The 18,884-nt window shown below is 35.6% G+C and overlaps 4 protein-coding genes across 6 annotated transcripts; 3 read left to right on the top strand and 1 right to left on the bottom strand.

Moving 5' to 3' along the window:
• Positions 1 to 890: 890 nt before the first annotated feature.
• On the top strand, positions 891 to 4,924 carry LOC143900322 (uncharacterized). Of its 2 annotated transcripts, none has more exons than XM_077411524.1 (5): positions 891 to 1,425; positions 3,184 to 3,400; positions 3,538 to 3,752; positions 3,843 to 4,118; positions 4,370 to 4,920. In XM_077411524.1, the coding sequence occupies exons 2-5, from the start codon at positions 3,266 to 3,268 to the stop codon at positions 4,635 to 4,637; spliced, it is 894 nt and encodes a 297-aa protein (XP_077267650.1). In that variant the 5' UTR covers positions 891 to 1,425; positions 3,184 to 3,265; the 3' UTR covers positions 4,638 to 4,920. The 2 variants fall into 2 exon arrangements, with proteins under 2 accessions (XP_077267650.1, XP_077267652.1); XM_077411526.1 differs by lacking the exon at positions 891 to 1,425 and adding an exon at positions 2,477 to 3,106 and having other exon boundaries at positions 4,370 to 4,924.
• Positions 4,925 to 4,971: 47 nt separating this feature from the next.
• On the bottom strand, positions 4,972 to 7,613 carry LOC143900323 (transmembrane protein 223). 2 transcript variants are annotated; one of them, XM_077411528.1, is made up of 5 exons: positions 7,270 to 7,613; positions 6,881 to 7,125; positions 6,187 to 6,512; positions 5,874 to 6,016; positions 4,972 to 5,252 (listed from the first exon to the last, which is right to left on the bottom strand). In XM_077411528.1, the coding sequence occupies exons 2-5, from the start codon at positions 7,033 to 7,035 to the stop codon at positions 5,238 to 5,240; spliced, it is 639 nt and encodes a 212-aa protein (XP_077267654.1). In that variant the 5' UTR covers positions 7,036 to 7,125; positions 7,270 to 7,613; the 3' UTR covers positions 4,972 to 5,237. The 2 variants fall into 2 exon arrangements, with proteins under 2 accessions (XP_077267654.1, XP_077267653.1); XM_077411527.1 differs by having other exon boundaries at positions 4,972 to 5,257; positions 7,270 to 7,608.
• Positions 7,614 to 8,425: 812 nt separating this feature from the next.
• On the top strand, positions 8,426 to 10,326 carry Eef1beta (elongation factor 1-beta). Its single transcript, XM_077411078.1, has 3 exons — positions 8,426 to 8,681; positions 9,574 to 10,001; positions 10,111 to 10,326. Exons 1-3 carry the CDS (start codon positions 8,602 to 8,604, stop codon positions 10,263 to 10,265), a joined length of 663 nt encoding a protein of 220 aa, XP_077267204.1. The 5' UTR covers positions 8,426 to 8,601; the 3' UTR covers positions 10,266 to 10,326.
• A 1,987-nt stretch (positions 10,327 to 12,313) lies between these two features.
• LOC143900100 (lysozyme 2) lies at positions 12,314 to 17,108 on the top strand. The gene is made up of 4 exons (XM_077411079.1): positions 12,314 to 12,481; positions 16,023 to 16,190; positions 16,408 to 16,481; positions 16,567 to 17,108. The coding sequence occupies exons 1-4, from the start codon at positions 12,418 to 12,420 to the stop codon at positions 16,705 to 16,707; spliced, it is 447 nt and encodes a 148-aa protein (XP_077267205.1). The 5' UTR covers positions 12,314 to 12,417; the 3' UTR covers positions 16,708 to 17,108.
• The last annotated feature ends 1,776 nt before the right edge of the window (positions 17,109 to 18,884 follow it).

The raw sequence follows: 18,884 nt of genomic DNA, 5'->3' as shown, positions 1-18,884 counted from the left end.
AAAATTTACGAGATAACACCAACCCACTTTGCAGATTCTTGATCCCCGAGATCGGGGCTTAACTGGACTGCTTTCAAAAAACCAGTTTTCTTTTTCTGGGCCGAATCCTGAATCTATATATTGCATAACCGCGTACGATCGTAAAACTACTTTCGGTGTCTAAGGTACCGCACAGTGTTCTTGTATCAGTTTTATTATCTTGATTCGAGGATCGTCACAAAATCCTCTTATTCTTCCTGAAACGCGAAGAAGCAAAAAGTTGATTGATATCGTTAACATATATGCGACGCGCAAACTGCACGAAAACATTCTATCGTCGTTTCGCATTCTACATTTTTAATTATCAATAGTTAGAATTGTATTCTGTTCTAGACGTAGATATATATGTATTCACACAGAAAGTGCAACTCGATAAGAAAGCTTCCCCAATATAACACACAAGACCATATCATTTAAATAAATAGAATGCACCTAACATATGCAGGGACACACACATCCCTATATAATAATATTATACAGAGATGTTGTTCCCATGATCTTATACTTTTGCGATATCCTCCGAAACATTTTCACGCGTGCTGTTATTTATAGGGTCCTGCGGGTTTCATTTTTATTTCTCGAACTCCTAAAAGATACGTTCTCTATCCCATAACATATATTGCGTTCGGACAATTTCTGGACCAAGATCGTAGGTCGCACACCTATAAAGCTCAGATAGATCTCCCTTCGCGAGACGAGCGACCTGATTTCGCGTCCGTTTAATATCTTTAATCCGCGCAGAAGAAGAGGAGAGAGGAAGAGGAGAGACGCGCCGCGCCGGATGGAAGCGCGATCGCGAGCGGCGAGGACTAGTTAGCGCGCACACCTGAACTCGCCTTTTAAAGGCGTCAGACGAGAGCGCGTGGTGGAAAAGCACACGCCGTGATAAACACACCTTTCGCTCGCGGTCGCGGGTCGCGGGACGGCCGCCGACCATTCCAGCGACTTCGGCCGCGAGACGGACGAGAGAGCAGCGGGGCTCGATCGCGCCGTGCTGCTCCGGAGTCCGGGGCCGTCGATCGCGTCTCGAGCTCGAGCTCTCGCACGAGTTTCGCGGATCCGCGCGAACGCCGTCGCCGTCGGAATCGTCGCGAAGTCGCGAGTGCCCTTCGGGCGAGTGCAGGGACGACCAGGGACGACCGATCTCAAGGAGGAAAAGAAGGAAAGAGAGAGAGAAAGAGGGAGAGCGAGAGAGAGAGAGAGAGAGGAAGAGAGAAACACCGGGATGGACCAAAGGAGGCGGCGAATATTCGCGTGATCGAGCGATCGATATGTCGCGACGATCCAGGCACGCCACGTTCGGCCAGCGCGTCACCACGAGGAGAGGAATCGCCCGCGGATAAGGATCGGCACACGCGAGGGGCGTCGTAATCCCTCCCGAGCAAGGTACGCCAGCCCGCGACTGGTCCCCGATTCTCTCGAGGACGTCCCCTCGAGGACGTGCATTTCTGGGCCCTTCGAGCGGCCCTCTCTCGATCGAGCGATCTCGATCCCGATCCACGAAGAGATCCGCACGCGCCGATCGATGCGAGCGCGTGTGCGTCCCTCGCGACGCGATCTCGGTCTCGGTCCCGCGTGTACGCTTCGCTTGAACATCTCTCTCTCTCTCTCTCTCTCTCTCTCTCGCTCGCTCCCTCCCTCGCTCTTTTTTCTTTGTTTTTCGGGGATTTATATCGTGGGAGGACGGTGCAATGCGTGCTGCGCGCACAGGTCGCATGTCGCATCGGATCTGCGGCGCCTGCGCGCGTCGCAGTCCGCTGCTTTCGTCTCCTGCGTGCACGGGTCCGTTTAAAAATCGCGACTATAACGCGAGAAAAACGTGATGCGGGAGTTTAATAACCGGTTGGCTGACGAGAGTGAACGTATTTTAGACGACGAATGGCATTAATTATTAATCGTCGATACCGTTTGTCACACATTTATTTTGTAGAAAGTAAATGAATTCGAGCGGAGCTGTGGCGAATTCTCAGGTCGATCGCTTGAGATAAATTCTCGTGAAATTATATAGAGAGAAAAAAGAGATCGAGTTTTATATATATATTTTTTTTTATTAATTTCAGCTTATGTATCGCCAAGAAGTGGACTTGGTTTACAATTTTGATTTTCTCTAACTCACTCGCACGTATACCATCCGCATTCCATATATTTTATTTCGTCTTACTGCGACAACATATTTTTCTAACACAAAAAAGGAGATCGAGTTATTTAAGATTAGTTTAGATCTGGCAACACGGGCGTTTAATTCCGGAGAAATGATAATTTCTACGGGATCGATCTTAAAATTAGATATTTATCTCTCACAGGGCTGAAATCGCCTCGAAGCGATTTTGGAACGACGTAAAATCCGATCGTCGAGTTACATCGCTTATCTTATCATGAAATATATTTTGCTCTTGAGGATACAATCGCAGGAAATGTTTTTTTTTTTTTTTTTACAATAAAGGTCAAAGAAATATGACGACGCGCTGAACGTACGTGTTTAACAAAGACGTAACTGTGACAGATATGACAATTTATATCGTGAAACGAAACAAAACGAAAGGTCGTCTTGAAAGAATCGCGGGCGAACGAATCGGAGAGGGGGGCAAAGAGTACGCGCGCATTATACTGATCGAAGACGTTGCACGTGTCCTTGTCAAGTTGACATCATCGTACTAAATAAGGATTTGCCCAATGCGATATGAACGGCGCGCCGTGGGCACTGCCTACGGACCGCGAGACAATCCCATAATGATGCATCGTTTTGCAATCGTTATGCGCAGGCAGCAGTTAAAGGAACGCTATACCTAACGATAAATTTGCATTCGACCGTGGAGGACTAATACACAATTGGATAGAACGCGCCTCAAACGGGCCGCTGCTGAATGAAACTATAAAAACGAAAATATATATGAAAAAAAGGACTTGGCAACGCGAATGTCTGTTCCTTTCAGCGAAAGCATATTTGTTGTGGGTGATAGCGTAAATAATGCATCCGATGCACGAGTCTCTTTTAAAAAATGTGCGATATATTTTAAATAGGAATGAAAACGGATGCGCTTTTACGTTGCGTCTGTGCAGTCTAAACGTAATCCTCTCTCGCCCTTTATCATCTGTGTAGTTTTCGACAATCTGTGGATAAATTAATATTTATTTCTGTTTCAGATGAGCTGAACGGACGTTTCTGATTAGTCACGCGTTTGTCTTTGACATTCCCTGTGCGCAGTCGATTGACACAGACTCCAAAATGCATGCTTCGAGATATGCTGGATATCACGTTAACGCAAATCGTGATTACAATATGGACGGCGAGGAGAGCCACAGAGCTCCCTCGGATCGCACCGTGTCTGAATATATCGTTGCCAACGAACATACTACCATGGTAATGCATCTTATATCCACATAGCAAAGATATTCTTTTAACTTAAAGTCTTCTATTCTATTATATTGATGTGTACACATTCTTATTATATATTTAGTCTCGTTATTTTTATTTTCTATAAAAATCTTCTTTTTCAGGTGAAACCTCCAAGAAAGAACCACGCAGATAGGTGTGACAGAGAAGAAGATAGGAGATCCAGAAGTGCGCATAATACTCGTGACTCGGTATTGTCAGGATCTTCGAAGCATAGTTTGCATCCGCTTCGCAAAAGTGCCTCGCACGGCAGCATTTGTGACAACGGTTCGGATATATATGTCACCAGCGCTGCGTACAGAGCTACTTCCGACATAAGGTTGCAAATTTATAAACATATAATATTCAATTATACCGTAAATATACTCGTAGTGCAAAATCTATATATATTTTATATTTTATGTTACAGTCGAGTATCACGCCCCAGCCTCGCACCAAGCTCCAGATTGGATCACAGAGCGCCTAGTCATTACAGCTACGATTCCGGCAGGTCAGGCACCTCGACGGTGAAAACTCGTACGTCACGGAAAGGCGGCATAATTGTGGAAACCATGTCGACACCTAATCCGTTCTGTCCAAACACTAAGGGTGTCTGTTGCCTTATGTTACTTCTCAATCTCGGCTTGATTCTAGTTACTCTAGGCTTCGTTATCGTCATACAATTCTTCCAGCCATTAGTCGTTTGGTAAGAGTACTGCGTAATAAATTTTTACATCGCGTGAGATTAAAATTTTTTAAATAAGTTCAATTACTTCAGTTGTAAAGGGCAAATTAGAATTGCATATTTTTAATGATTATTCGTAACGTAAAGGAAAAGCATGATATATAGATGTATAGTTGAGAGTGTACAATGTATATATTGTACAAAAAATTAGAGATATATTAGAGATACCATATTCTATAAAATTGTATTTGTAATGTAAATATCTTTTGTAGGATTTTGGGAATAATATTTCTTGTGTTTGGCTTTTTGACACTGATTGGTAGCCTCGTGTATTGCGTACATGTGTTCAGAAATGCCAAACACCCACACGATATCAATCCAGAAGATTTATACTGGACCCATTACTGGCAAGGTCGTGTTGGTTCTACGGCACCTGAAGTTTATTATAAAACGGAAGATAAATATCAGGATGATGGCTACAGCGATCGATACAGCAAATACTCGGGAAAGTATTATGACAGGCAAAGTCAGAGATATTGATTGGAATATGAGAAATGGTATTGACCATTAATTTAAAATACCCATCATTCTGCCAACTCTTATATAAAGGGTTTTAAAAACCAATGACGAAAAAAAACTAATCTCAGTGCAATGAAATATAGTACTTATGTGTATTTGTGCATAGATACTGTACTAACGTTCTTTTTCGAAAAAATATAATTTGTAAATGTACTTTTTTTTATAATACCAATATAAATGATCTCTGTAAAAAGAATAATCTCTTTCCCCAAAAATAACATATAGAATTTTCCGCTTTAACTTGATAATTCGCAATTTAGTGTATCGGTACATTAACATTTTTAATAATAGGCAATTCTAAGTATGTATTTATATTTTATATATAAAGCATAAATATATATGTGACAATAATTCCATTTTTTTATAAACATTTGTACAATGTATTATATAACAAGAGAAGATATTCATAAAATAATACTATACTTATCCACGAATGTAAGTAATTAATATCCCGTTACAAAATCAAAAAGTCTTGGATTTACAAACGTGCCTGATTTATCAATCAGGTAGTAAAAGGATCTATTTTGTATTTTAATTGGTAAGACTCCTCCTCCGGTGGTTCTATCTGCGGTGCATCTGATCTTAAAAAGAATATCTCAAATGAGGAATGTGTTTCATAAATATAAAAAAAAAAGAAAAAATTTTGTTTATCTTTATATTGACGCTGTAAAAGCGTTGTGTATTATTATTAATAATAATAAACAATTTTGTAACTTGCCAGCGATGATTAACGAATATATTTCAATTTTTTCGACTTAACTGGCCACAATTCGGTACAAAATCACGACGTTTCAGCCCTGCTTGGTTTGGGCCCTTATCAAGTGTAAAATTAGCTCGTAAATTATTCACCTTCGACTGAAACAATGGTGTCTCTTATTAGAAATTTCTTTTATACCACGAGTCAACGCTATGGAAGTGACAGCACTAAATTATTGAAAAATTGGATTAACATCGAGACCAAATCTTACGGTATTAAACAGCAATTAATTTTTTTACTTCGATGCCGACACGACATGTTGCTACCACACGTAAGGAATTTACGAGTTAATTTTACACTTGACAAGGGCCCAAACCAAAGGCTGAAACGTCGTGATTTTGTACCGAATTGTGGCCAGTTAAGTCGAAATTCATTATTATTAATATTATATATGAAATGTTCATTAATCTCATTCACAACTATATACAAATAATTCTTACCATATCCACTGGTAAGCTTATGGTGGATTTATTCTTTCGCATGTGAAACGTAGTAATTGAAAGTGTTTCACCACCTTTATTTAAGATGACGTACTTGATGGTACGAGCGCACGTAGCATAAATGACTAAAAACATGATAGGACCTACAAAATAAATACATACAGTTCCAAAAAAGGACAAAATTTATCTGCTCCATTTTTTTTTATAAATATGAAGAATCGTTTAGAAAATAAAAATATAAATCTCTCTTACGCATACGTACAAAATACCAATTTTTATTACATTATATATGAGTATAAAAAGTGATCGTTACCTGCAAGAATTGCGCAAATAAATGTGCTAAGTCGAAACATATGGTTGTAATAAAATTCCTTAAACTTTATGTCAGTATAGAATATATCCCAGAATGATGGCTTATAAGTATAAAAAGCCAATACTGACCAACCAAATAATTGTCCAATTGAAAAAATTCGCATATATCGGTAATATGAGCTCTTTTCAAGTTTATATAAAACTACGTTGTTCTGTACATTCGTATTTATATCCAATCGTGACATTTGTCGGCGCTGTATCAATACATTTCGCAGCGACCCGTTAGGTCTTAAAAAACTTGTTGGTCGTGTCGCTCCGTTAGATAATCTGTAATTTTATTTATATTATTTTGTAAGATATATTATCAATTTATAATTGCAAAATATACAGGATATTCTAGAGTCATTGTCACTTTTAACATTCATGAATTCAATTTGGAGTTACCAATTTCTTAATGATAGCATAACTGAGTGTCACAAATAATTGTAGCTTAAAATATTGACAATAATATTCCACTTTTTGCGTTCGATCTCTTTCACCTGTAATTAAAATACATAACAATAGAGATCGAGAATATCCCATATATATATATGAGCAAATATTAAGTCTTTCTACTTTAATCAACTGAAATATATTCCTTAAATAAGATATATAAGATATATTGTCAAAAGTTTTAATATAATTATGCGTTTTACCTTACATGTCTCATTAGAAACATTTTAATAGCCATTGTTGCTGAAGATATATTCTCGTCGCGCATAAAATATTTTTGCGCTATCCCATGGATAGATCGCATTTGAGTTAATACAGTTTTAGGAGTAATAAAATGCTTGAAAATTAGACTCAACATTTTGGAATAGTTTTCGTCCTGCGTCACCACAAGAAATAATTTTTAGTAACTTCTTGTAATTAAATGTTAATAGGCTTTTAACATCATTCCCTATAAATAAACATTTTTCTTATTCTTCTTTATTTACAGACATTTACATTACATTTATGTCAATCTTACTTAATTTTGTCTTTCTTTTTTTATGTAATTTATTCGTTACCTAAGATATACACATATATATTGGACTAATTTTACCTGAAAAATACACGATATTTATATCATATTTTTACGAAGTTTTTCCCGCAAACACGTTCAATTCCTGTGATTTGTGAATTTTATTTATAAATATTCAATTCAACGAAAAAATCCTAACATTTCTTACGCTAGGTTAGGAAGCACATAAGAAAAGTTAAACACGAGGCCAGTTTGGAGCTGCACTACATCGTACTCTTTCTGCACTTGGGCGCGTTTAGCAGACACAACTGTTGCACAACTGTTGAGTTCGTCTTCACTCTGCGTTGCGTGGTTGGTTCTAAAAGTAAGGCTGAGTTTCCACTGAGCGCGTCACGCGTCGCGTCGTCACAAGTTAACCACGCAAAACATCCCATTTCATTACATTCTTGTGACGGGATCGAACGGGGAATACGGGGATGTTTTGCGTGGTTCAACTCGGACGACGCGACGCGTGACGCGCTCAGTGGAAACTCAGCCTAAGAGCCACGCACGTTCGACTGCTATTGAAGTAGGCTTGGTCTGCTGAACGCGACCAATAAGATATAAATATACGTTCGAAAGATAAAGAGAAAGGATAGGTCTTGTTTTTTTTTAGCTGAACAGTTCATCTTAATTTTCTCTTATTCTCTCTAACGTGCAAAGAAAAAAAGGAAAGATAAACCGTGCAAGAAGTTCAGCTAAAAAAAAAAAAAACAAGCCTGATAAAAAATACAAAGAAAATGACAGTGCTCTTCTAAAACAGGATTGGTTGCCAGCAGTCGGTCGCTATCGGATTGGTTCTTCTCCCATCTCGTCCCGGCGGCATTATCATCATTTCACTAGATCCGCCATCGTCAGGCGGATTCGGCTCACAGGCCCACCGTACTTACTTACTTTTAGAACTAACCACGCAACGCAGGCTGCGGTCCACTTGACGCTACAAATGCTTTGGAGCGTTCTTCTTCTCCTTCTTTCTTCATTGAAAGAAAAGAGAAAAGGATCTTCGAAGCATTTGTAGCGTCAAGCGGACCGCAGCTGCAGAGTGTTGATAAGACGAACTCAACAGTTGTGTCTGCTGAACGCGGCCATTTGTATTCTCCCGCCGCTAGCGCCGCGGGCCGCCGCGCCGCGGCGCCGGGTAGGCGCGCCGGAACAAACGTCACGTCACGTCGCTGCTCTCAAATCGAGCCACGCGAACCGGGGTCCGCGCGGACTCCGGGCCGTCGTCGGATCCGGGGCCGCGGCCGGCCCCTCGCCACCTCGCCGCGCGCAGCTCTCTCTTCCGGCGAATCCGGCGATCAGACGAAGGGGTCCCCGTTACTGACTCGTCGAGCTCACGGCCAACTATTTACTCGCCCGGAATATATTTTCGCCATGGCTGTCGGTGACCTGAAGACCGATAAAGGCGTCGAGGATCTCAACAGCTATCTCGCCGACCGCAGTTATATCGAGGGGTGAGCCTACTTCTAGCGCGTTCTCGGCGCGACTCTAACGTCTCTCCGGTACACGTGCTCCGCTTGTCGGCATCTTTCCTTCCTTATTTCTCATTTTCGCCTCGTGCACACATCACGGCGCACTCCCGCCGTCTCGTTCTCCCGCACGAGGAGCGACCGTCCCGTGTCCCGTCACCTGCGCAACATCATCCCCGGCCCGCCCGGCCGAGATGAAACTCATAAAAAACGACGTTTCCAGTGTCACGTATGGACATGTGTCACACGGACAGCACATACGCATACGCACACGCACACACATCTTGCATTTATTTTTACGTCTCTTCTTTCATCTTCTTCCTACCTGTCCTTTTTGGTAAACCTTCCGTAGAGTTAACTCTTTGCAAGTTCCTGGACGAATTTGCCTACGTACGGTTCCGTATGTGATTTGTTATCTATACTTACATATACGTACCTATCTGAATATACGCATTAAGAAAAAGAATCTCAATGACTTCTGGCATGCGTATAGTTCAAAAAATACTTTTTATGTTTGTCATTCTAATATCATTCTTTCTTTTATATTCTGTAAATAACAAAAGATAATTTTTCCTTAGATATTAAATGGAGATTTTTTTATATAAAAGAAATTGCGTTTACTTTTTGAAAATTTTATCAATTGTTTATACAATATTATTAATTTTTAATTTGTTCATAGTAAGAATGGTAATGAAATTGAAAAATTGAAATTGAAAAATAACTCATTTAATATAACACTAAAGTGGCATTAAAGTTTCCGATCGAAACACTACTGGGAATTGTAATGTAAGTCCTTTTTAGTAATACGCGATGCGCGATAAGGATTGACTTTGACGTACAAAATAACGTATCATACAGAAGAATTTACGCTCGATAGGTGGCAACCAACTCAGGCCGATGTTGCAGTACTCGAAGCACTGGGGAAGGCACCGACATCTTCAAGTCCTCATGTACTCCGTTGGTACAACCACATAAAATCCTACGACTTTAAGTCCCTTCCCGGAGAAAAGAAAACACCTGCCGTCTTTAGCACCGCCGGTGCCCCGGCTTCGTCTGCGGGAAAGGCAAACGACGACGACGACGACCTAGATCTATTTGGTTCGGACGAAGACGAGGATGCGGAAGCTGCGAAAATCAGGGAGGAAAGATTAAAGGCGTACGCGGAGAAAAAATCAAAGAAACCCGCAGTTATTGCCAAGTCGAGTATCGTGCTGGACGTGAAGAGCTGGGGAGATGAAACCGATATGAAGTTAATGGAAAACGCAGTGAGATCGATTGAGATGGACGGTCTTGTTTGGGGTGCATGTAAGTACTTTCGTATACTTTTGTAAGTCGTTGTCGCTCTTTCGACAGATACACGTAGCGGATCGACGTAAGCAAATTATACAACTGAATTATATATATATTTTTTTAGCAAAACTTGTCCCAGTGGGCTATGGCATAAACAAGTTACAAATAATGTGCGTGATAGAAGACGAGAAAGTATCGGTGGATTTTCTGATTGAACAGATTCAAGAATTCGAGGAATTCGTTCAATCCGTAGACATTGCTTCGTTCAACAAGATCTAAGAAACAAAAACAGCTCATTACTTTTAATATTGGATTAATAAATATTAATTGTTTGTATATACGCAATTTGTTACTCTCTTAACATACCCGAAGGATTCCTTGTGCAGTCTTCAAGAGTAATACAATTCTATTAAAGCTTCATTGCATGTGTTCATTTTAATACCTTACATGTATACGTTACTAGGTAAATTTTAATGCTGTCGAATATATATATATATGTAGCACACACGCACAAATGATCATTCGCATTTATACGTTTTTATGCACGTTCTATTCCATCTCGTTAGTTTTTTTTACAGAATATCCATAAATATATTATCTATGTCAAAATAAATAGAATGAAATATGTAACTGAAAAGATTATATATTAACGTAAAAGTTTCAACATTGCAATTACTGCTATATAAAAGAATATAACGATTTTATAATATTATAAAAAATATTGTATATAACATATGAAATACGTCAATACTATCATATAACGGTTACCTGCAGCTTCAATTTAAAAATATTAATTTTTTGCCATGCGATTTTTATAATTATATAAGTTTAAAAAATTATAATTCAAACTAGTATCGGCTTCAGCAGGAAAGAAACTGCGATAAGAAAACAAATTACAGATATCGTCAGCGGCGGACAAGAGTTGTACCGCGGACGTTATATCATGTTATTCACGTTATATCGCTTATACGATGACGCAACGGGAATTTCATACGTCTTGTAGACGTAATAAATAATAAGCAAACACGTTGATCGATCAACCGTTATCGGGCATATATATAGAAAAATGGAATTCCCTCTTTCGTATTGGTTCGTGATATGCATCAAAATTTCTTATTTCAAAATTTAAATGAATAATATATATATTTGGGCTAATAATAGTAAATAAGTACAGGCGCAACGTACAAGCGACACGCGTTCTTCACGCGCGCTTGCCGTCCCTTATAAACTTGTTCTCAAGGGAAAGTATCGATTGTAAGATCATCGAGGAGAGGTGCGTCCCTAGGGCATTGACATTGAACTTGGGATCCGGTTGTCGTAGTCTCTTCACGATTCTGTGTTGCGAGTTTCCAAGTAACTACGATCTGCCATTTATCAGGACGGGCGTTACAGGGATCGCGAAAAGATGCAGGATTAAAATTCAAGATTTGTTCTCTTCTACTGTAAAACAATGCGAAGATCAGATTTTAGTGATCTTTTCTTTTATCTTCTTGTTTTTGTCGCAGATTTTTATATATTGACATGCTAACGTCGATACTTTTACCGCGAGGCGCGTTAAAACTTCACGAAAGAACGCGGGACTTGCTTTTTTTCCGTTTTTAATATCTCTCGAGTTTTATGCAAGTTTTGAATAAAAGAATTCGAAAGATGCAGTGTATAAGAATAACTATGTGAGATCCTAATTAAACGTATATTAAGTTGCATTCTTTTAATATAAATAATTATAGCATAAAATATATATATAGAATTGATAAATATTAATATAATATAAGAATAAATATTCTTCACTAATTTTGCAAACAAGATATCATAAATGAATTAATATCTTTGTAATGATAACTATTCATATGATTCATACGGATATGCAAATGTCTTATTTTAATAATTTAGAAAATTCCATGTAATAAGTAATAAAAAATAGAAGAAAAATTATGTATATAGACATATATTTGCGGATTATCTTCTAATTTTGAAGAACTGTTTAATTTAATTTTTAAAGACTATATTGCTACGCTTAGAAGATTCTTTTTCAAAGTACGTATTCGCTGTTGTTAAAAAAATGTACTTGAAGAACGGAACGATTCCTAACTTAATATCAAACAACGCAGAACATCATCTGACTGCTAATTTTCGGCTATTTCCAATCCCGTTTGGAAAACATGTTTGGAATTTCGTTTCTCTTTTTCTTCTGGCGCAAATAACGATGAGATTCTTGTCCTTCGATCGCGAACGGTTCTTCCTTTCCCCGCTCTTCCTGTGTCTTCGTATCTTCATCGTTTGTCCTCGCCTTCGTCGCGCGTTGTTATCGCCGTATATATAAGAAAGCGATCGTCGAGAAGTGTTCGAAAGCGTGGATCACCTCGTACCAGTCGACCAGTACAGTGCGCAGTAGACGTTGCTTCCTACGGATCAGCAGCATCACATCTTCGAGATGTTTGCGAGAGTCTCGTGTGTTACTGTGACAATAATCACGCTATTTTGCGTTTATACTTCCGGTGAGCTATCGATGTATTTTTTTTTATTTTCTAATAATAGAAGAGCGATTTATAATACGAATTACAACGCGAATTTTCTCTAAATGCATGAGAATTCTGATTTAAGCACGTTATAAATATTACGTAGCAATTATACGTGACTAGAATTTTCAAGAAAATTTACATGTTATGTGAATGTGAAATAATATTCGCTTAAAAATTGGAGAAATATGACAATCTGAAAAAATTTTGATTCAAGAATCCATTAAAAACTGAGGTATATTACAAATGATATATTTTAGCTCCAGAATACTCTCCATGAATGTGTGAATATAAAATATTATTTGAAATCTGATTTTAGAACAGAATTTATTAGATATTTTGTTTGATTCAGAAAGTTTCAGTTACAAATTTTGAAATACAAGTTTGAAGACACTTAATAATAACAAAATATGTCTTGATTTCAAACATTAAAATTTTTAATACAAACTAACTGCCCGTTTCCTACATTTTTCGTTTATATATATATATTTGTTTATATAATCCGTTTTAAATATTTAAACAATATTTTATTAAACTTACATTTTGCACAAAGTGAAATTCTACATTAATCTTCGATCAATTTGAAAAACAATAGATCCGATCAGATCCGGCTATTGTTAGTTCCAAGAATTTTTATCAGTCGCGTCATTAATAGCAGTCTGTATCTCACAGAATTCTTTAAAACATATTTTTGTGTCCATGACCACGTCCCTGACTGTTATATGCAATACGTCGGCTAATCTCAAAAGAGTTCTTTCTTATTCCATCTCTATAACCTTTCTTCTATTATTTTATTGTGCTAATATTAGAGAAACGTTATTTAAAACCTTTAAAAGAAAAAAATAATATCTATCTAATATATAAAATAATATATGTGTAATATTTCTAATATATGTACACATGTTAAGAATGAATAATAATATTTAACTCGCACCTCTTTTCTCTCTATTTCTCTCTCTCTCTCTCTCTCTCTCTCTCTCTCTCTCTCTCTCTCTCTCTCTCTCTCTCTCTTTAAATCTTTAATCACATTGTGTATATATGTTTTTTTAGTGATTATTAGAGACTATGTAAGACAAAAGTGTTACGTGATTATAATCATAAATCATATACATTGTCAATAGTCTGCTATAATCTGTTGGCTTTATATGATATTATATTTGTCACAAAAATCAAATAATATATGTAACTTCACCGTAAAAGATACCATAAGTAAATATAACTTTGTGCTCGGTTAACTATGTTTTAATGATACATCGTTGATGACGATTACAGAAATAGCAATTATTATTAGACGAGATTTAATTAGTAAAGTGACGATGCAATATCTGCTTGCGACGATCCAAATTAATATAACGAAATCCAAATATAGAAAACATGTTTGATTACTCTAATATGCGAATATATCATTTGTGTCTGTGTCTCGTTTTCCCGTATAATTTCCTTGTTTTATTTCCTCGTTTTATTTTCTTGCGTTATTGCAATATACGTATACAGCCTCGCGATAATAAACTAGTAGTTAATTATAACTGCCTACTATATATATCATCATGATGCAAAATTTCAACCGAAAAGAAATATTAATTAAAATTATAGAGCATATATTCACATCATATTAAATGTTAATAGAATGGAATCAATATATGTATATTATATGTTAAAAGTTATTTATATGTGTTTTTTAAAAGCAATTTGAACATACTTATTATCAACTAAAAATAGCAAAGCTAATATAAGTTTAAAATGCGAATATACGTGTGACGGAACGATTATCTTTTTTTCTCCTCTCTTTTTTTGGGGGGGGATTTCTAACAGTCTTATATTTGATTATTTATGCATACAAAAAATTCCTTAGTTGGTATTTCGAAACTGGTTTCAATCTTTACTAAGGTCTTTTTCACTCCACAGTCCTGAGCGTGAATTGAGTGAAAGAAAAAATGAACGCATACCTACGCTTTATGAGCTCATATTGGCCTTGAATCAAATTGTACAGTTTTACTGATTATCGATTATAAAGATAAAATATCTAACGGTATTGACTATACACAGCATCTGGCGATTAGCGATCAAAAGATACAAGCAGATCAAAGATACAGAAAGGTCTTGACTTCATTAAGTGAACCGCTTCAGGCCGCACCCAACTAGTGGGAGTTATGAGAATGATCCGTTTATAATCTGACTTAAAAAATGCGGATTATTAAAACTGATTGGGTGGATCAAGCTTTGCAACTCATCATCGTCAATCTATAATTCAAACAGAATATGCATTTGCACTTTGATTGAAGTTTGATCGTAATACACAGAAAGAAAAGAAGTGTGAAATCAACACTAATAATATATTACGCCACATATTCAAATACGGAGGGTGCTATATATATACTTGTAAGTGAAACAATGTATAATTCATTCAACGATACCGAAAAGAGTTTTATGTTCTACACGCTTGATTTTTTGAGTATAATCCACTCGCTCTGACTTTAGATAGCCCCCGGCTAGCCGGCATAGCCGGGGGGTTATCTACTAGCAGTGACTTTATGAACTTATTAACCTTTTAAAGACGTTTTAATGACGGTTCAATAACGTAGCCATGTAGCAGGATGACGTCTAAAGACGTTTTAATGGTGTATTATTGACGTTAGCGTTAGAGACGTCATTAAGACGTCAGAGAATTGTGAAAATCAAAATTATAAAAAATTATTTTATTTAAAACAAGATAATAAAGATAGAATAAAGAGAGATAATAAAAGAACAGGAATTGAACGAAAGAAAGGTTTTCACTATAACAGTCGTCGTGGCCATCTCTGAATGAGTTGTAATTTAAATTCATGAGCTGATTTAAGTTATATTTTTAACCGTGACGCTATACAAAACCGCGCCCGTGCAGGTACAAATACATAAGCTGTGTATAATGTTGCGAGATATATGTATCAAGTGATATCACACACCGAAAATTCCGGTTTCGTATAATGTATATTGTAGAGATGTGCCAAGCAACTTTTATATGTTCTTATTATAATTCTATCGAAAGAGTGCATCGTCCTAATCGTCCCGCGTTTTAAATGCTGATACTTTTGTTTCTCAAAGATTCTTAACGTAAATATTTTATTTCAACAAATCTCAATTACGATATATTGTCATATTTATTATTATTGTTATTATTGTTATTATTAATTAAGTTCAATTTGAGTAACATTGAAAATCTATATTCTATACAGATTTAAGAATATAAAATAGAATTGTAACAAACTTTGCATGACTTCGAAAGTCTATCATAAAGAGAGGAATTTTTGTATCAAAATTATTTTGTCAAATTTATAAATATCATTATTTTGTTCGAAGCGACTTATATTCCTTTTGTTTAATAAAAATAGAAAGTTAGAGTTACTAATTAGATGATACTTTTCTGTTTCATCAGTGTACTCTCTATTTCTACTCGATTATTTTGCGTATGATAAGATATGAAAAAAACGTCATACATTTCTAGTTTTTACATATTAATTTGCATCTCTGTTTTTTATTTCAGCTCAAGTTATATCGCAGGTCTGTTTAGGCTGTATATGCGAAGTTAGCACAGGATGTAACACCACTCGCGGGTGTTCTGGATCCGTATGTGGACCCTTCGCCATAACATGGGGCTACTGGTTTGACGCCGGTAAACCAACTCTGAACAACGAGCCAATCAGTGACGATGGTCAGTTACTTTCTTATAAGATATATAAGATACTTTATACATTCAAATAATGGAAATAATTTCAATTTCTTTGTCAACCAACGTTAATATATAATCATTGTGTAAATTGTATGTCTATATTATTTATTTTAATGACTAAATAATAAATATAAATGTTATAACCTGATTGATAATTATAATAATTCTATAATAATTGATTTCTCTTTTTTTATTATAGCTTATGCCAGATGCGTCAATGATCCCTACTGTGCTGCTGGTGCAGTACAAAACTATATGGCTAAATTCGGTCACGTAAGTAATTCACTCAATTTTCATGTAGATTTCGGTTTATACCACACTTCTTCATCTTAACAATTAATGTGCATTAATTAAATAGGACTGCACCGGAAATGGAGTGATCGACTGCGAAGATTATTTGCGTATTCATCGACTTGGCGCAAACGCCTGCAACGGCGCCCTAAACAGCAAATATGAGAATAAATTCAAGTTGTGTTTACAAACCTTCCAAAATCAATAATATGTGTATGTTATATACTACCGCCTAATAACAATCCCTTAATTATCGTAATATACACATGTCCGATGGAAACTCATCTTGTATATCTTTATCAAATATTTGTGATACAATCATTCATTATTGTTAGCAACGAAACTAGTTCCCGCCTCTAGTTTTGCCCATTAAATTTTATCTAGTATAAGTTTATCTCTTAGGATTTGACATGCAACAAATATATCAATCGAAAACGTATATGTGCTCGGGGTGTTCCACATACTTTGATATGTCGCATTGATTAATTTTAACTTACTTAAATATTCATGCTGTATATGATTGCGTGTGTTTGACATAATATAATCAGTCTTACTTATGCTAATGTAGCTAACGCAAGAACATTTATAATAAAAGCTTTAAAAATTTAATATGTGGAATTTTTACTAACATCACAATTTCCTGACATTCTCCTTATATTATATTTTTAAAAATTATCGAGTTTTCACACATTTTGCGCAATTAATAAGAAAATTTTAGGAAAAATCGTGGTTCTTGAAATTTCAGTTAATGCTTATATAACTTTATAACTGATTACACTTTTTTAATACTTATCGTTATAGTTTATTTTTGAGAATTTATATTTTCGTAATTTGAAAATTATTTGATTGGTAAAAAGGCGAATAATTTTACGACGTATAATTATCGACGGCGCCAAGTAATAATTATGGACATTAAGAAATTTTCCTATTTGTTAATATTTAGCAAATCATAAAAAACTATTCTCAAAAAAAGATAATCAAGTAAAAGAAAGAGTAATAAGTTAACAATAATTAAATGAATTAATTTTAAAAATTATACATATATGCAACTTTTTGTTGAAACGTTTATAAAATCATGTGTAGAATTTTATAGCATATTATTTTATAACATTATTTATAAATTATTTATAAATTAATATTATATAAGATTAGATTAATTTTAATATCAATTCTTTCAATCCTAAGTTACAATTATAAAATTTTTTATGCAATTTTAAATATTACATTATATAAAATATGTAAAATATAGCTACGCAGATCGGTTTCACTGCACGTTGATAGCGCATGCCCTTGACACAAGATACTATACCGTTTCTCATGGTCACATGTATAAAATTAATACGATTAAAAAAGAAAAAAATGCAAATACTGTGAAAAACATGAAAAAAATTTTGAGAAAACACTCAATAAATAAAATGTAATACATATACAAAAACATAGATTTATTTTTAACAGTAAATTTTAACTATTAACAATAGGTAAACATAAAAAAAAGTTGCTTTTTATATAAATACATTATTTCAATGCCGGAATAGCACGTCTTAGATTTTTCAAATAATTGCATCAGATAAAACCATTTTTATGCGAGCTCATAGCTTTTTTTTTTATCAAGACTTAACTTTCTAGAGCTCGGAAGATCACTTGAATCATCAGTTCTTTTTGACATAGTCACAACTGAACATTATTTATTGCAATATTAATTATATACAATAGAACAATTAAATAATATAAGCTCTCGTTTTTCTTCAGTTATTACTTAACTTTTCTTTTCACTTTAGTTTCTTGAAATAAAGATATTAAAAAAGCGTACGTGTGTGGAATCATATATGAATATCGATTCTAATAATGTCAATTAATTCTGACTGTAATTTGGTTAAATTTTCGCTACTAATTTTACTTTATATAGATATTTTCGTATCATGTAGATATGTACTTTAAATATGACGATAAGCAAAACAAACGTTAATATAATCAGACCATAGTTTACATGCTTATATTATTTAATTTTAGTGACTAATAAATACAAATGTCACAATTATAATATAATAAAAGTATATAATAATCGATTCTTTTTTTTTTTAATTATAGCCTATCGTAAATGTGTTAAGAACGTGTACTGCGCTGGTTATACAGTACAAGGTTATATGGTTAAACACAGTCGGGTAAGATTAATTATGCTCATATTGAGATTTTGGCTCAACCATGTCTCCGCTGATGTAACATGTAATAGTTAATTGTATAGGACTGTAATGGAAAATGGAGTGATCAATTGTGAAGATTACATACGGCTTCATCGACTTGATGCATCCGGTTGCACGGAGTCGCTAGGCAGTACTTACAAAAATAAATACAAGTTGTGTTTACGAACTTTTCAATGTAAATAAT

This window comes from Temnothorax americanus, unplaced genomic scaffold (genome assembly GCF_048541705.1).
Source record: "Temnothorax americanus isolate GAGA-0224 unplaced genomic scaffold, ASM4854170v1 Scaffold3, whole genome shotgun sequence".
Taxonomy (NCBI): domain Eukaryota; kingdom Metazoa; phylum Arthropoda; class Insecta; order Hymenoptera; family Formicidae; genus Temnothorax; species Temnothorax americanus.
The sequence above is the reverse complement of the archived record's forward strand: the minus strand, read 5'-3'. Positions and strand labels throughout refer to the sequence as shown.

Bases quoted from the DNA above. Each gene is read 5' to 3' on its own strand.
- LOC143900322 (XM_077411526.1), top strand. From the start codon at position 3,266: ATGCATGCTTCGAGATATGCTGGATATCACGTTAACGCAAATCGTGAT. The intron at 3,753-3,842 runs GTTGCAAATTTA...TTTATGTTACAG, and splicing joins AGAGCTACTTCCGACATAAG to TCGAGTATCACGCCCCAGCC. The intron at 4,119-4,369 runs GTAAGAGTACTG...TATCTTTTGTAG, and splicing joins TTCCAGCCATTAGTCGTTTG to GATTTTGGGAATAATATTTC.
- LOC143900323 (XM_077411527.1), bottom strand. From the start codon at position 7,035: ATGTTGAGTCTAATTTTCAAGCATTTTATTACTCCTAAAACTGTATTA. The intron at 6,513-6,880 runs GTAAAACGCATA...ATAAAATTACAG, and splicing joins TTTCTAATGAGACATGTAAG to ATTATCTAACGGAGCGACAC. The intron at 5,258-5,873 runs GTAAGAATTATT...ATTCTTTTTAAG, and splicing joins TAAGCTTACCAGTGGATATG to ATCAGATGCACCGCAGATAG.
- Eef1beta (XM_077411078.1), top strand. From the start codon at position 8,602: ATGGCTGTCGGTGACCTGAAGACCGATAAAGGCGTCGAGGATCTCAAC. The intron at 8,682-9,573 runs GTGAGCCTACTT...TACGCTCGATAG, and splicing joins GACCGCAGTTATATCGAGGG to GTGGCAACCAACTCAGGCCG. The intron at 10,002-10,110 runs GTAAGTACTTTC...ATATTTTTTTAG, and splicing joins CGGTCTTGTTTGGGGTGCAT to CAAAACTTGTCCCAGTGGGC.
- LOC143900100 (XM_077411079.1), top strand. From the start codon at position 12,418: ATGTTTGCGAGAGTCTCGTGTGTTACTGTGACAATAATCACGCTATTT. The intron at 16,191-16,407 runs GTCAGTTACTTT...TTTTTATTATAG, and splicing joins CGAGCCAATCAGTGACGATG to CTTATGCCAGATGCGTCAAT. The intron at 16,482-16,566 runs GTAAGTAATTCA...TTAATTAAATAG, and splicing joins ATATGGCTAAATTCGGTCAC to GACTGCACCGGAAATGGAGT.